The sequence below is a fragment of the Scomber scombrus genome, chromosome 20 (assembly GCF_963691925.1).
Source record: "Scomber scombrus chromosome 20, fScoSco1.1, whole genome shotgun sequence".
Lineage (NCBI taxonomy): Eukaryota > Metazoa > Chordata > Actinopteri > Scombriformes > Scombridae > Scomber > Scomber scombrus.
In genome coordinates, this window is record NC_084989.1 from 917,341 (window position 1) to 934,930 (window position 17,590).

At 38.2% G+C, this 17,590-nt stretch overlaps 2 protein-coding genes across 2 annotated transcripts; one reads left to right on the plus strand and one right to left on the minus strand.

Moving 5' to 3' along the window:
- The first annotated feature begins 436 nt into the window (after positions 1 to 436).
- Positions 437 to 4,483, plus strand: acp5b (acid phosphatase 5b, tartrate resistant). Its single transcript, XM_062441514.1, has 6 exons — positions 437 to 609; positions 1,059 to 1,249; positions 2,473 to 2,600; positions 2,815 to 3,006; positions 3,195 to 3,342; positions 3,660 to 4,483. The coding sequence occupies exons 1-6, from the start codon at positions 534 to 536 to the stop codon at positions 3,897 to 3,899; spliced, it is 975 nt and encodes a 324-aa protein (XP_062297498.1). The 5' UTR covers positions 437 to 533; the 3' UTR covers positions 3,900 to 4,483.
- A 3,315-nt stretch (positions 4,484 to 7,798) lies between these two features.
- Positions 7,799 to 13,204, minus strand: f3a (coagulation factor IIIa). Its single transcript, XM_062441646.1, has 6 exons — positions 13,073 to 13,204; positions 11,480 to 11,591; positions 10,777 to 10,967; positions 10,139 to 10,320; positions 9,875 to 10,043; positions 7,799 to 8,423 (listed from the first exon to the last, which is right to left on the minus strand). Exons 1-6 carry the CDS (start codon positions 13,146 to 13,148, stop codon positions 8,278 to 8,280), a joined length of 876 nt encoding a protein of 291 aa, XP_062297630.1. The 5' UTR covers positions 13,149 to 13,204; the 3' UTR covers positions 7,799 to 8,277.
- Positions 13,205 to 17,590: the final 4,386 nt, after the last annotated feature.

Sequence of the window (17,590 nt, forward strand, 5' to 3'; positions counted from 1 at the left end):
ATCCTATTTTAGAATGTTCTTAAACATAAATCTGCTGACGAGCAAACAGGATAGTTCCATATTATTGGACATTATAAAGTTACATGAATGCACAGCTTTAGCTTTAGTTAGTGTACTGAATCAAATGTCCAACTTACAGGCTGAAACTGAATCAAACCAAACCTCTAACTGTGATGTGGTTAAATATAATAAATGTGTACTTGTATAAATGTATCTTGATGTCTTTTATTTAGTGTTTCACAGAGAGCAGAGGTTATGGATGAATGAATGAAGACATCAGAAGTGCAGGCTGTGTTAAAGAACACACCATTAATTGTGCACCTCACACCCTTACAGTTTCCCTGCTTTCACTGTTAGAAAAAGACCATGTGATGAAAAGCGTCAAGAGCAGACACAAATTCAATCAATGAGTAACTCTCACTGACCTGCTGAACTGCTGATAATCACTTTTTCTTGCCTAGCTTGATACAGGAAGTCAGTTAGTTTCACTTTGAAACAAAGCAGGAACAGACAAACTGCTGTGGGGAACAGACATGGACAGACTGAAGTGTATGCTGTTGATACTCTGCTTTCAGACCTGCTGGCCTTTGCTTCACACTCTGGAACAAGGTACTGTACGGTGGTAAGGCCACAACACAGGAGACAGCTTTAGCTGGGAACTGTGTATCACCCTGTGTATTTAGACCAGCAAACACTCACATGTGAGGTGATCATATACAGTATTTGTTTTATTTATATTTAATGGAACAAAGTAGCTATGTGATGAAAATCTTCAATGGTCCAGCTTTATTTCTGGTCAAGTGTTTGTGGACATGCTATGGGTATGATGAGTAATCCAAACATTATTCATATGAAACAAATTCAGTATCAAATAGTTTTTTCATAACAGTGGCAAGAACCAAAGGCTAACAGCCAGGAAAGAGACTGATCTGATATTTTCCTACTAATACTTTAAGATGTTGTTTTGTGACACTGTTGAGCCCCGAGTCCCCGACTAACTATTCAGAAAATGAAACCTGTGACAGGAAGTGACAGAGCAGTGTTGTGTTTTTCCACAGCTGCTCTGCGTTTCATTGCATTGGCTGACTGGGGCGGTATTCCTCTCCCTCCATACTACACTCCTCATGAGGAGGCTGTTGCTGCAGAGGTGGACAGGCTGGCCCACAATCAAGGACTGGACTTTGTCCTCAGCTTAGGTGACCACTTCTACTTCACTGGGGTCAAAAGTGTGGATGACCCCCGCTTCAAGGTCAGCACACAAAGCAAACACTGAGATTAGATATCTGAGGTTCATACCTAGTAATGGTTTGTTTTGTAATGTTCTCATGCACAGTAACTACATTTGTTTTTATGAAAAAATGTCAAAGTTCTGTTGGGAAAGAAGCAGGAAACTTGGTTTGAGAAGCATGTGTCACTCCGCTGCAAGGGCTTTCTTCTTTTAAGATTCCCAAATTCCCAAGTCCCAAATAACGATTATATACATGACATATTCCTCAAGTCCCCATATCTGTAACTACCCAATGTCAGTATCTTCCAGAAAAGGACTGCATAGGATAAGTGTTTGTGCCACATGATGTTGACTGGTACTGAACTTGACAGTAGTGCATTATGAATACACAAATACAATTATGTGTGTTTGTATGTATATATATTTATATATATATATATATATATATATATATATATATATATATATATATATATATATATGACTGCATGCTGTGAGTGAACATTGAGGATTAGTAGTTAAATGTAATTCAGTAATTCAACCATCACAACTATCACCATCACAAATCATGTTAAACAAATGAAATGATACTCTGATGGAACAATGAATCTCTTTACTAGACCAAGAAATGACATCGTCATTTAACCAGTTAGACTACAGGTGTGCTAAAATGCCAGAGGGGGACTGAGGGAGGGGGGGCGGCAAACAATGCAGCTTCAGTTGAATGTTGTGTAATCGAAGATAGACAGTTGAAATGAGATTGTTGACTTAAACTAAGAGTGGAGTCAGGACCCAGAGTCCAAATCATATTCAATCCAGTTAGGTTGGGAGGGCTCTTGTATTGCAGCAGGACTCAGGTCTGTGTGAGGGTCCAGTGTTGGAGTCATCATCATCATCACACAGTGTCTGAGATTCCAAGACTGTAGAACAATGTGTGTAATACAGGTTATATGATAGAACATTATGTACATTCAGTACATAGTTATTTTATTCAGTAGAGGGTTTTTTATAAATTCAAAAAACAACAACATTGAAAGCAATTTTAAAGCAGAATTGAGGATTTAAGAGGATTTTAGGTTTGTGGTTGACTTTAGATGCGTTTCAGTTATTTATATATAAAAAATATGTATTGTTTAAAAGCAGCATATCCTTAACAGCAGCATAATTCCATGTTAAAAATAAATACCAAATAAACTGTGCTTAAAAACATGATGCATTAATAATGATCTGTTTCCTGTCCACAGCACACATTTGAGCAGGTCTTCTCCCAGCCCTCAGTGCTAGAGGTCCCATGGTACCTCGTCGCTGGGAACCACGACCACAGAGGCAACATCACAGCTCAGATAGTTTACTCTGACATTTCTCATCGCTGGTAAACATCAAATAACACTTGCAGGAACAGATGCAGCATACACCAAACCCTATTACATTCAAGTCAGTGTCTATTTATGTGACTATTTATTGTGTGAGACAACCGTTCTGTTATCAGTTGTACACACAGTGACATCCAAGCTTTGATTTCATGATCTTTTTACATCTGTCTGCTGCCTATGTTTGTATCAGTATCAACAGTTTGGTCTCTATAGGAACTACCCACGCCTCTACTATGACCTCCTATTTACTGTTCCACATACAAATGTGTCAGTGAGCATTCTGATGATTGACACTGTGCTGTTATGTGGAAACACCTATGACCAAACCCAGCCTTCAGGACCAGATGATTCCAGAGCAGCAGACCATCAGTGGGAGTGGATCGAGTCTAAACTTGCCAACAGCAGGTGAGCAAGTGTGTTAAATAGTATTTAGAGAGCAACATGTCTGTTGTTGTGTGCTCCAACACTGGACTTTAAATGACAAAGTCTTCCAGATTTAGGTGACAAATGAATATGAGCTTGAATGTGAAGCAGTTAACTGTGCTCATGTTTCCCTCTGATGAGACTCTGATTGGTTGTATGACTCACCACAGGTCAGACTATGTTGTTGTGGCTGGTCATTATCCTGTGTGGTCCATTGGACATCATGGACCAACATCTTGTTTGGTCAACAGACTGAGGCCTCTGCTGAAGAAGTACAGAGTCTCTGTGTATGTGTGTGGCCATGATCACAACCTGCAGGTATGTAGTGTACGCTCACTGGTGGTCAATAACATCATAATATTTAAGAGTATTTCTGTGATGATGATATTCTTGACAATATGACAAAATGCTCCTTGTACTCAACCAGATGCTTCAGCTTGATAGAGTGAAATAAGTTTAGTAATAAGTCTTCTTACTTATTACCATGGTTAGTTGTATATCTGATTTATTGTAACCAAAATAAGAAGACAGTCTCATATGTTTAATCAAGTGAGGTTGTTATAGATACAGTTCAGCTGAGACTGACCATGTACACTTCAGTCCCTTTGACACTGTCTGTCTGTCTGTCTCTACAGTTTATTAGAGAGGATGATGGGAGCTTGTATGTGGTCAGTGGGAGTGGGGTTGTTAGCGACTCTGCCACCAGTCACAGGGAAAGTGTTCCTCTGTCCTGGCAGCTTTACTCCAGTCCTGTCAATCACACAGTAGGAGGCGTGGCATACTTCAAGGTCACAGAGCATCACATGACAGTGGGCTTCATGCAGACGGACGGGAAGTGTGTCTACCAGGCAGAGCTACCACCACGCAGAGTCTGAGGTGTTACATCAGTCTTCATCAGACATGTTCTGTAGTCACAGGTGGTGAATAGTGTACAGTGCACGCTTTGTACACTTTGGGCACATTCATTGTATTGTTAGGGCATTGTTTATCCTCTTTTTTAATTCCATGTATATGCTGCTACATTACTGGCAGTAAATCATTATAATGCTGTTTTTCTGTGTGATCATTAATATGGTTAACTGGCTTTTGAAAGGACAGTAACATGAGTGTAATACTGTCAGTTCTGTGTGATGTACTTTTGAGTAACTTAATATCTAATAACATGATCAAATAATGTGTACTGTACATTTGTATTGCATGCACTGAAAGTCTGGCTATGTAAAAAAATGTAGTTTTGGCATTTTGTCTTAATGATCAAAAACGTAATGAGTGAATAATGACTGAACCAATGTCAGTGTTTGAGCAGATAGTTCCTGTTGTGAATCTAAATGTACAAAGTTTTTGTACAGCTGTATGTGTTTACAGAATTTAACATTAGACAACTTTAACTTCTTTTGTAACATAAAATGGAGCTTTGTAAATAAACAGATTCCTTTTCCTCAAAGGTTTCAAAAAAAGATTTTCTGTTGATTACAGAGAGGAAAACGTCTTTCACTGTTCATATGCACACCTGACTGCTGGTTGAAGACACTTGAAACAAACATTTCCTTTAAGACAGTGGCCACTCATACACTAGATAAGGACTAAATAATAGCAAATATTGGGCCACATTTACTAATATGTGTGCAGAAATGTTCTCGCCCTCCACACAAAATAAGCGTTTGTGTTAAATCACCACCGGATTCATGATATGTGCCAATTTAGTTCTCAGCACCATGCGTATGTTAGTGAATCAGAATCATCAGAAGAACTTCACAACAGCAGGAATTGAAATAATTGTGTCGGAAGTGGTGTGTGTGTGTGTGTGTGTGTGTGTGTGTGTGTGTGTGTGTGTGTGTGTGTGTGTGTGTGTGTGTGTGTGTGTGTGTGTGTGTGTGTGTGTGTGTGTGTGTGTGTGTGTGTGTGTGCGCTGCATTTAGGTAAGAACATATTGATGAATCCCAGATTTGTGTGTCAAACGTTTGTACACACAGTTTAAGCACAGATTTGTGCGTACACACTGTTTGTGAATGAGGCCCAGTGTGAGTTCTTTGAACTATCAGCATGAGCTGCATAGTAGTTATACTACAAGGTATTCTCACTATGTCATATTCATAGTTTGTAAAGAATGGTTGTTGCCTAAATTTGAGAAATGTGTCTAGATTTAGATTTAGATTTATTTTTATTTAAAAGACAGGGACAATGCATATTGATCATGTAAATACACAAGATTATAGCCAGTGGCTAATTTCCATCTTTAGTCCATGGAGGCAGGTTGATGTTAAAACAATGACATGTCAAAGAAAGAAAAAATAAAATAAATAATAATAAATAATAATAATATGTAATCAGACAGATAAACAATGAGCAGAAAACCTTTAGTCTTCAGAGGACCAGAATTTGGGGGATCATTAAGTGCTAAAGTGCTGCTATATTAAAAACGGCTGTTATTGCATGTTGTCCGTTTCAGTGTGTTGATTATATGGCCCTATTGCACAAAAGTGTAAAAGTGCTAGTGTCTATTGCACAATGCCCTATTGCACTTATTTCTTACACTCAGATATTATTGCACTTGGTAAATGTACACAGATGTACTTGTGTATCTAACACTGTTAAATACTGAGAGGATAAAGAATAGTGAGAACCCTGCTCTCATTTACAGCAGAAACACACAACTGAAAACATACTGTATGTTAACATGAGACTGTTCCAGATGCTGAATCATGAAACTTTGCTTCAACGTGGAGGTAAGAATGAAGATTTCATGTTGTCTCTTTTTTGTTATGCCAATTTTTCCATTTATGCCCTTTTAAGCATTGAAATATGAATGATAGCATGTGGATGAAATGTATTGAATGTTTCACTTCTACTGTCTCTCTTTAAACCTAACACTTCATCACAGTTCTCTTCCTTATTAGCATGTATTCTTTCAGGTGAGGTTGAAAAGTCAAACATTCATTGTGTAGCTTATAATTTTCAAAATATTTAGATATTATATTTTGTGTTTGTGAATGCAGTGTTAGACATTTAAGTTCCCCCTTTTAAAGCCTCGTGGTCCATCATTTCATGAACTGAAGACAGTTCATCACCAGTAGAGGGCGATAGTGAGCTGCACAAGGACCTCATACAGTAAAAAGTTCTATTTTACATCTAAACTACATACAGTAACCCAGTGATCACCACTCTGATCTGATGGTGCTATATTTGGCACACATACAACATATTCACAGTCTATATATACAGTACTGTGCAAACCTTTTGGGCACTTTAGATGTTTTATGTTCCTATCCATAAGGTAATACCATTAGGTAGGAATCTGTTGGTATGATCAAAATGTATAAAACATCCTCACTTTACTAGAATCTATGTTTAAACTGTCTACCTGTGTGCACACTGCCTTTAATGCTGGGTTGAACTTGTTCTTAAACCTGACTTTATTTTTCTTCAGTTTAAAATGAGTTTGTAGAAACAGACAACACATCAATTTTAGGAATTCAATGTTAACAGAATGTTAAACTGGGTTTAATGTTTTAGTCCCATCACTGAATAATGTGTATTCAGACTAGAACACAGTTTGGAGTTAAAAATACACTTAAATGTGTCAGTAGGTGACACTGCTGGTGTTAGGCTAGAACACAGTTTGGAGTTAAAAATCTACTTAAATGTGTCAGTAAATAACACTGTGAATGTTAGTGTTAGTCATTTAACAATAAATACTACGATAGTGTTCATTTTAACACTGATGAATTTGCTGTGTATTCAAAGTGTCTATCTTTGTTTCTTTAATACACCTCACTGACTATACAGTAAATGTCAGTGACATAAGCAACACCTGATCACACTCAGAATAATCAATAGTGGCTGTTCACCTCTTCCAACGGTGTCAACATCAACACTGAACTGTGAGGACATTTTGGAGGGAGACTCCACAGGTAGCCTGACTTCTACATCACAAACATTTGGTTCATCTAGCATTATCAAAGTGTTTGTATCAGGTGATTGTGTCACACTGCTATATGAGCATGTGATATGTCAGATGTTTTGGTCCAATCTCAAACGTAATGAGTGAATAATGACTGAACCAATGTCAGTGTTTGAGCAGATAGTTCCTGTTGTGAATCTAAATGTACAACGTTTTTGTACAGCTGTATGTGTTTACAGAATTTAACATTTGACAACTTTAACTTCTTTTGTAACATAAAATGGAGCTTTGTAAATAAACAGATTCCTTTTCCTCAAAGGTATCAAAAAAAGATTTCCTGTTGATTACAGAGAGGAAAACCTCCTTCACTGTTCATATGGACACCTGACTGCTGGTTGAAGACACTTGAAACAATTGAATTGAATCTGAATAATAGCAAATATTGGGCCTCAGTTACTAATATGTGTGCAGAAATGTTCTTACCCTCCACACAAAATAAGCGTTAGTGAATCAGAATCATTGTAAAGTGACAGGAGCGTGTCCACTATCTACAGTCATCATACTGCCACGCCTCTATTTCTCTATATAAGGACATCCTTGTTTGTTGCATCATGAAGAGAGCACCGTGCTGAACAGACAAGTTGAAAGAAGTTGAGTTATAAGAGATGATCCAAAAGGTAAAAATCTGAAGAAGTTCACAACAGCAGAAATTGAAATAATTGTGTCTTAAGTGGTGTGTGTGTGAGAGGGTTGGCTCCACCTGCTTTACATAAGTCTCTTCATCTGAATACCACAGCTACACTCCTTTTTTCAAAATGATGGCAAATAACAGTGATTGATCTAAAATATTTATTACTATTTTAATATTCAGAAGTACAAAACAGCTCAAGCAGCATCATATACAAATATGTTAATTTCAACTGAACACAATAAATTAAATATCTGATATAAAAATAAAATATACTAGGTCTTAATATCCCATTAATTGTAGTTTCCCCAAAAATCATTTGAAGTTAGCAAGTTCACAATAAAGTTAAATAAATAGAATCACCTGGTAGTGTTTATCTACAGTCATCAGAAGTACCGCTCACCAAAAGACAAGGAATGAAATATTACAGCTTCAGCCACACAACTTGTGTGTACAGCAGTGTTTGAAGTCCAAAAGTCTCTTTATCTGCAGCATGAATTTATAAAGAAGGAATAACATATGCTGGATATATTCAGAGGCAGTTTCACAGAAACTATGTGCGGATTGATTCCAGTGTTTGAAGGATGGAATGTTCTACAGGATCATGAGCCATCCAGGCCAGCTGTCCCATATGTTGCCACAGTGATGTCATGGAATACACACTCTATACACTCCGGAGGGGAACTCCTTCTTTTCCACTTTTCTGAGCTTTGTTCCTGCGTTTGCAGCAGAACACTGTGACAGCGATGATGGCAACGATCACCAGCAGGATGAGCAAGATGGCAGCAGCGATCACACCCACTGAGTACACTGTGGACGACAAAGCAAGACAACATTACATTAAATATGAGATGTAACATGGATAAAGATAAAACCACAGACTTATACTTAAGTTAAGATTAACTGGGTGTGATTTACCAAGCGCACTGATGCAGCACAAGATTCAGTCTTACATGTGTCTAACTGATCACATGTATTGATCAAATCAAACTTATTATTTATTTATTTTTGTCAACATAGAATGAAAATGAAACAGACAAGCAAAACATACAAATAATAGTTTGTGTTATTAGAGTGAGGCTTGTATGAGTGTATGGACAGATAAACATATCCCTACACGTCTATAGGCCTCCCACAGGACTGCTGTACATTATACCTAACAACACAAACATCCTGAACACAGAAGCTTCGCCAGCATTTACAGTAAGTACATGTAAATACATGTGTCATAAGTACAGGCACAGCCCACTCAGAGGAAGTGTTGCTGACTTGCATGTTGTTAGAGTTCAAACAAGGAGGCATTAGTCATCCATCATTCCTCCCAACATCCCATCATCCTATGAGAGATGTGTTGACCTCCTACTGAATGACCAACAACTAAAGACTGAGGTTAATGAAAGAGAAATGTGCCTCTACTGGCTCCTAACAGTAACAACATCACTAGGCAGGAGGAAAATATACTCAGTCATTTAGAAAACAGCTGTTGCACAGATGCTGAGCTGTATCATCTACATGGGCACAAAGGGCAGAGAAGAAGGATTTCTCAATAATTCCATTCTGTCTGGATCAAAGTTTGAAATCTAAATTCCATTCTGCCTGGTTTGTACATTCCATGTCAGTTTGGCATCTGCATCCAAGAGTTTAGGCCAAAGCCGCAGCTATATCAGCACTCTCCATCATCAACTCATTTCTTTGCTTATGTAAGAGTCTTTGTTGTAAGAGCTCTTCAGTTCAAAGTTACACTTGAAAACACTGTAAGAGCAGTGGACAGCCAGCTGAGCACTAACATGCATGAAAGAAAATAACTAGGGGAACACTTCACCTTTTCACTTAACACACATTTATATTCAATTCAGAAGCAAAAAATAACAGCAAAGTGCATTCAAAGTTATAAATGAACTGCAGTATCATTTTGATGGAAAAGTGTTTGAATTCATTTTGCACAAGAGCAGTGCACAAACACAGATTTCTGAAAATGTTACTCACTTTCTCCTTTTTTTCTCCATGGCACAAAACTATGTTGGTCAGCCAGGAGTGATAGAACCACTGGGATTTAAGTACCTGTTTGGTTTTCTGCAAATATCTCACATGTAAAAAAAATGCTCATGTCACCAGGTGGAAAGGCAGGTCAGTCCTCTGATGTATGTTTTATATCAGGACGGTTAAAGATGTAACTGAGTCACCTCCCTGCCCACATTTTTTCTGCTTGCTGCCTCTTGCCTGCCTCTTTAAAATCCTCTTTAAAATCATCTCCTCCTTACTTTCAAAGATGGACGGTTGGTCGTTTGTGGAGCACTGGGTGTGGCTCTTCTCTCCCAGCTGTTTATCGATGCTGCGGCTGGGGATGAAGGCCTGGACGTAGAAGCAGTAGCTCTCGCCTCGGTCCAGACCACTGATCTCTATCACACTGCTTTTGGAAACGTACGTTTTCTGACAACACAAAGGGGAAAACATCAGGATTACTGTGTGTCTTCTTTGTCACTGGTGTGTTTAAGGCTGTTGTTGTGATGTCTGCTGCAGCTCACCTTGCCAGTGCTCTTATTCTTACGATAGGTGACTTTATATTCCAGCTCGTCTCCAAAGATGTCCCTGATGTTCTGCTGTTGATCATCTTTAGACAGGGCAGTGATCGGGTCGGTCACAAGCAGCGTGGTCTTCTTTTTGTCTTCGCTCACCTCCAGCGTGAAATCAGGTCGACCTATATCAGCTGGTGGAGGACAGAGGATCAGATGTGTTTTACAGAGCTATCTCCGCATCTAACTGTGAACATAACAGCCAGTCTGATCATGACAACAAGATAACCTTTAACCTTAATTAATCAAGCTGACCAATCACAGTTCTAACAACTTAACTCAGATCCATTCATCCACCTTAAGTACAGTAGTCAAAGTTAAAGGATGTTAATAATTTTACTGCTCGCCTTCTCTTGAATCATTTGAGTCCTCAAAAGCTATTAAAATAAGATGTACATTATCATAAAGTGAAGTCCTTCCGTTAAAGTTGAAGAGAAAATCATAAAGTCATTGTGTGTGTAAGCTGTTTGGCTGTATGGTGTGTTCATGTCAGCTCTTTTCCATCTGCTGACCTGGCTGAACATACTACTGAACAGTCACTTGACTGAAATGTTTTCCAATACATTATGTTGTTAAAAAAAAGCACCTACTGTCTTTGTAGGGGCTGAATCGAGGTGAGCTTGTGAAGACCTCAATGCTGTCAGAGGATTCCCCCAGCGGGGGTACAGACAGGACGTCAGCTGTGTAGTAGGCTTTCAGGTCCTTCAGAAATGAGGACAGATCACACACTGTCGCTGAGCTCCGGATGCAGTTATAGGGTCTCTGTATGTTTTGACCTAACCTGCAACAGTTTAACAAGACAAACTCCATATTACACACAGACAGGACTGCTGATGCCAGAAGAGCATTGAAATAACAGAAATGTCAGGCACAAGATAAAAGATTACAGGACCGGTAATTACTGCATTCCTGCAAGCACACTGCAGGAATACAATAATTACAATCAGAGCCTGGTATCATAATCTCAATACACAAAACATGTTTGACAGTTACTTAATTTAATGAAATGAATGAATGACACTGCAAGATAAAGTTCCCTTTGCCTCTGTTGCACTCATAATCTGTCACTAATATTTGAGATAACACTTCCAGTTTTGGTTTTGCTTGTTTTTTATTTTATTTCCTTTCTCTTTCATTTTCCTGGTCATGAGGGTTCATGTTCCTTTACAGGCCTAAAATCAACATTCCAGTAAAAGCTTTTACTGGATCAATAATGATTTCTTATCATGCACTGCTGCCATTAATCTTTCCTTAAAGGTTACTCAGCGGGCATGTTAGAGAGCTGCTACTTACGAAGAATACTCCACAGTGTAGGAGTAATCCGCTGATGGTTTTGGATCCCAGGTCAGCAGGGTTTTGAAATTAGTGGATTTCCAAGTAACATTCTGTGCTTTGGGATAAGAACCTGCAAAATGAAAAAAAAGCTGTGTTAAAAACTATTTGAACATTTTGTAAAAAGAAAAACAACAACAACAAATAAACATATAAACCCTGTAGGTATTTTATATTTGCATATACATTTAGCTACTTATACATGTAGTTTATGTGGTATTCCAAAGGCTGAGCTGTAGGGCAGACTATAGGACACTGACACACAGGTGAAGTTCTCATGGTGCACAACTCAAACACAAGAGCCTAAAAGATTGTTTTAAACGGTTCTAAACTGCACTTTTTATTTAATAAAACTATAATAAGTTTTGCAAAAATATTATTTTGCATCACACTAACTACTGTTTTAAACTGTGATACGTGCTTTTGCCAAAGAGAAACACATTTGCTCACACCTCTGCAGCTACAGCGACATTAAGTTAGTTTAATATTCAACATTCATTTGACATTCAAAATACAAAACTATTATGTGCTTCAACCATTTGAGTGAATGATGTCAAACCAACTGTATAACATACAGAATAATATCACCCATGTGCCTCAAGGATTATTTTTCAAATATATCTTTTCGTCAATTTTTTACAATTAAAATAAATAAATAGTTATTATGCTCCCTGACTCTTTGATCTCAGGATGTCAAACCGACTGTATAACATACAGACTAATATCCCTCATGTGCCACAAGGCTTTTAAAAAATATATCTTTTCGTCAATTTTTATTACAATTAAAATAAATATTTAAAAAATAATCCTTGAGGCACATGGGTGATATTAGTCTGTATGTTATACAGTTGGTTTGACATCATTCACTCAAATGGTTGAAGCGCATAATAGTTTTGTATTTTGAATGTCAAATGAATGTTGAATATTACACTAACTTAATGTCTCTGCAGCTACATGGTCAAACCTTCACTGCAGCATGTCGGTGATCTCAATGAAATGACTGACGCCTTATCAGGCTCTTATCAGTGTTAAAATGATTTTCTAGTCATATAACTGTCTGGATTACCTGTCTGCTCTCTGCACAACAATGCAGCACAGAAAAAAAAATCAGCTTTGATAAGAAAAGAATTGTCTGAGCAGGTTTTATCTACACAAAGCATTTAAAAACGGACTGGTTAATGTGATGTTGACTGGACAAAATCATGTTGACAGTAATAATTAAAGCATGTTTTAGAGTTAAATAAAGTAAGGCCTACAGGTGTGGAGAAACACTGAGAGAGAGTGTGACTTCATGAAGGACATCTGTAAATGATTCTTAATGTATTTTTTACATTTTCTATAAATTCAAATGTTTTTTCTATGTATATTTAAAAACCCTACATTTCACAGGTTTGATTCTATTTTATGCCTGATCAATTTTACTGTTCTTATCGTATTTCATGCGCTCTGCACTATTCTCTAATTGTGTTGTCTAATCAACTTATACTTTTAATGAAAATGGCTTTAAAATACAGTCCTGGTTAATGAAGTATGAATATGGCAGGATGGACTCACCTAAGGCTGAGTTTGTGAAGAGAAAGAAGAGAATGAAGACAGCCAGAGAAGCTACTGGTGCTCTTATTGTCTTCATGTCGGCTTATATTCCTCTCAGGTAATGTTGAGGAGTTGAGTAGATTCTGTCGTCTCCCTCTTCGCTCCTTATGTCTCCTTGTGTCTGTTGACTAATGAGTCTTTTCCTCTGCGTCCGTCTCTCTACTCAAAGCTATTTAAACGAGCGAGACTTCTCCATATAAGGAGCGTCCGGCGGTGGCGTCACAGTACTTGGACAGTATACGTGCTGTGCTGCTGAGATCATGCAGCGGATACAGTAAGAAGGTAGTCTACTCTGCTGGATTACAACCTCACTCAAAACTCAACCATGTGATATTTAACCGCAAAGCACCGTCCAACATTCCGCTGTGAACTCAGTAGTTAATCATTCTTCACGTCTGGGGAAAGAATTCAACAACTCAACCTCAAAATATGCATTCAAAATTTACTTTAATAGGCCTACAACAATAATAATAATAATATCACATTTCTTCTTGTGATTATTGTCAAATCAAATAATATGTCAGCATTTAAATGATACTTTTGGATAGTTTCATACAGCAATGCATCATATTTTAAAAGCTGATCCTTGGTGTTATATGTGAAGTCTGATCTGCATTAGAGTAAAAAGTACGTCTTTCATATGTGTTAAAATAAATATATAAAGTTGCATACCATGTGAAAACTGTACTGAGTGACCAAGTGACTGGACCCCCCCCCCCCCCCCCCCCCCAAAATCCACCACACACATACATACACCCATATATGTAGAGTGACTGAAAATACTACAGTGCTCTATATATTCACAATACTTTATTCATGAGTCATTCATCTTTGCAGCAGAACTGATTTATAAAATCCAGAAGTAAATGAATTCAGATGAATGCACAACCTGCTTTTCTCATTCATCCTGTCCGCTCACCCTGCTGCTGCTGCTGCTGCTGCTGCTGCTGCTGCTGCTGCTGCAGGCTTTGAAGCTTACTGCTGCTTGGAATCACTTTCTCCTAAAGTTTTTCAATCCATGTCTCTGTTCGTAGTAGTGACTCAACTCAGAGCGTGCCATGTGTCCATGTGCTCCATAATGCTTCATCAGCCCACACTGTCCATGGGAAACATGAATAGGACTGTTGCTGTAGTAACTGCTGCTCAACATAAACCCCCTCTGTGGTTCTCATTAGGTCATGATGCATATTTTCTGTCTGTGATCCCTTCAATACACTAAATGATGCTCATGTCTGAAGACCTTTTTCTGCAACTAAGTTACTCATGTTACAATGCACACTGCAAACAAATGGCTTTTATTACCTGTACACATGTAGGGCAAATATTTACGGTATATATAATGTTTTATAATTTCTTTATTTGATTTAATTTGTTTGCTAAACACAATGATACCATTATAACCTGACACCAAGAGACAGAAATGACCAGAGAATAAGATCATAGCAAAGACAACTTCAAGCAGTGTTGTATGACTATGACTGATGTACTGGGAGAAGGTTTAATATGAAGATGTTTTTGTTTATTTGCTTTCACCATAAATAAATATTCTGTCTTAAGAGAGTCTAGACTCTCTCTACCCCAACCGGTCGAGGCAGATGTTCTCCCACTTTGAGCCTGGTTCTGTCTGAGGTTTCTTGTTAAAAGGGAGTTTTTTCTTGCCATTGTCACTAAGTGCTGCTCATGTGGGAATGTTGGGTCTCTTTAAAATTAAACTTAAAGAGTACGGTTTAGAACCTGCTCTATGTGTAAAGTGCCTTGAGATTACTTTTGTTGTGATTTGGCGCTATATAAATAAAGATTGATTGATAGACTCACTCTGAGTTCCTTTCTGTATATAAATAAATGTGACTTGACTATCATCCTGACACATTGCTCTCATTCCTCAGTCAAACCTGTGTATTAAGCAGTGTAGTCATAGAATGGATGACATACTCTCCACTGGTATGCTGACCAACCGACCACATTTACTACTGCATGATGTAACAATGGAAAGAAATATTGTGAGCCCCACTGATGGTTGGGTCTTACTACTGTGACAGACACTGCAGCTAAGTGCATGAGTCAGGACATGCACTCATTACAATGCTTAAGCAAGTGAACTGGAGCTCTATTTATAGACTCTATTGTTTAGAGTTATGCTACATATCCAGGCACAATGAATTGTCCTAGAAAAAATGATGACATTGTATTTTAGAAAGATTTGACTGTATTAACCACAGTTAGTAAAGTCCTTTGGTTCAATTAGTTTTTATGATTCTCTAAGTTATCGACTTCAGTCTGCACTCACAGCTGCATTAACATACTATATATCATAACCTGTGCATAATGTTACAACATTATTCTCTGCAAGTTGATACTTACACCATAATTACTTCAACTGAAACCAGCAGCTACCGGGAAGGTAGGAAGTTCAGTTCAGCTCTGTCCTAATTTTCCCTCATGGGAAGTTTGGCTTACAGTAATGGAAAAAACAGACACATAAAAGCAGACTTATCCATCAGAAAAACTAAATATCATATAATAAGGGAATGATAACCGAAAAAACTAATCTGCATGTAATAAAAATAAATATTTGAATCTGGCAAATCAGCAAAGACAGGGTGTTCAATACGGAACGATATTGTAATGTTAATTTTGTTTTTCTTACTTTGGAGCTGGCAGGGAATATCGGTCTGGACTGTGCCAGACTCTGTCCCCCTGCCACCATCCCCCACCCTCCCTGGCAGCGAGGGGCCCAGCAGTAGCACAGTCCGCTGTGGCTTTGAATACCAAGTAACTGCTGACGGGAAGGACTGAATGCATAATGCACTCACTCACTCACTCACACTCACTCACTCACACTCACACACACACACACACACACACACACACACACACACACACACACACACACACACACACACATACACACACACACACACACACACATAGAATACAGAGTACAGAGTACAGTCCAGACAACAGTCAGCAACTTAGATAAAAAGACACGTAAAATAAAACACAACTCTTTTCCTGCCTGAATGAGACTTCCAGCATGTATAATATGTGACCCTGTTACATGATGAATGTGAATGGGATGATAGTAAATTCATCACAGTAGTTAAACTGATTTTAAACAGTGACAACAACAGGACTAAATGCATGTAAAAATTCAAAATCAAAGAAAAAGCTCAAATCACATTCCTCTGTTTTTGGACCTTTTACGGAGCCCATTTTTCCATGACACATTCTACTGACAGGATAATGCAGCAACTGGTCAGAGTGCAGTGCTCTATGTTGATGGATGACTAGATTAAACCACCATGTTCTCAGAGATCTAGTGACTCTCCATTAGCTTTATTTACCTTTCACAAAACATCCTCTAATACATCACATCATCTTAAGCTGTTTCCTAGCAATGGCCCTCCAACATTTAGTGATCTACAATCACCACACAGAGCTGCTTTCACATTGCCCTGTACTCCATTCTATTATAGGAATATACAAGAGCATGACAACACTGGGCCTCTCTGTCTGAAGAAAGGAGAGGAGCAGCTGTACACAGAGCCAGGCTGCTAACACTTCACTGTTAACTGTTGTAATCAAGGCATCAGCAGCCAAAGAAATGTATGATGTGGGCATTAGTTGAGACAACACGCCTGCGTTAGTCATGGTTGGATCAAAATGCATCTGAGCTTTACCTTCTGTCACTGAACTGAGCATTGATTCAGACTCTTAGATTTTAGTCTTTACAGTAATTCAAATCTCAGTTCATCCTTCATTACCTTGTTGACGTCCAATTCACAAATGCTCTTCTTGCTTATTTCTTCATTTGTGCTCACGTGTAGTTTGGAACAGGTTGGAACGCAGATATCCAGTCGTCAATCAACCCGGTCCAATAGCACCAGACATATTTTAAGTTCATACCTGCATGTCTCTCCTGGCAGACGATGTGAAATGCAGACTCCAGGCTTTGTGTCTGGGATTAAAATGACTCATTGGATCTGGCATGTATTGATAAAATGACCCAATTGTTAAACAACGATATGATTACATAAATCTGACATATCACAGTTAAATGAATGTGCTGTGTTAAATGGTCAGTGGAGAGCCCAGACATTCCCAACATATTTTATCTTTATCACTCAGTTAGAAAGTAACACATCCTACCGGAATCATAAAACAATATGCCAGTACTCACTGATAAAAAGCAAGTCAAGGCCTACAGTTTAACATGTCAGGTCTCAGAGCTCAAAGTGTACTATCTTCACCTCTCATGTTTATATAAAGGTTTAAGGAAAAGGAAATGTTTCCGTGATTCTTGGGGGACAAAAGCCTCCTGAGCTTTTGTTTTTAAGACAGCTGGGTGTGCTCCAACACTTCCTGTTTTGCATACTTGTTTGTTATGTTATATTTACTGAAAGACCCTGACCACCTCCTCTACCAGAGAGTGTAAACATCTGAGCAATGAATGTAGCAGAATCTGTAAGTCATTGCATT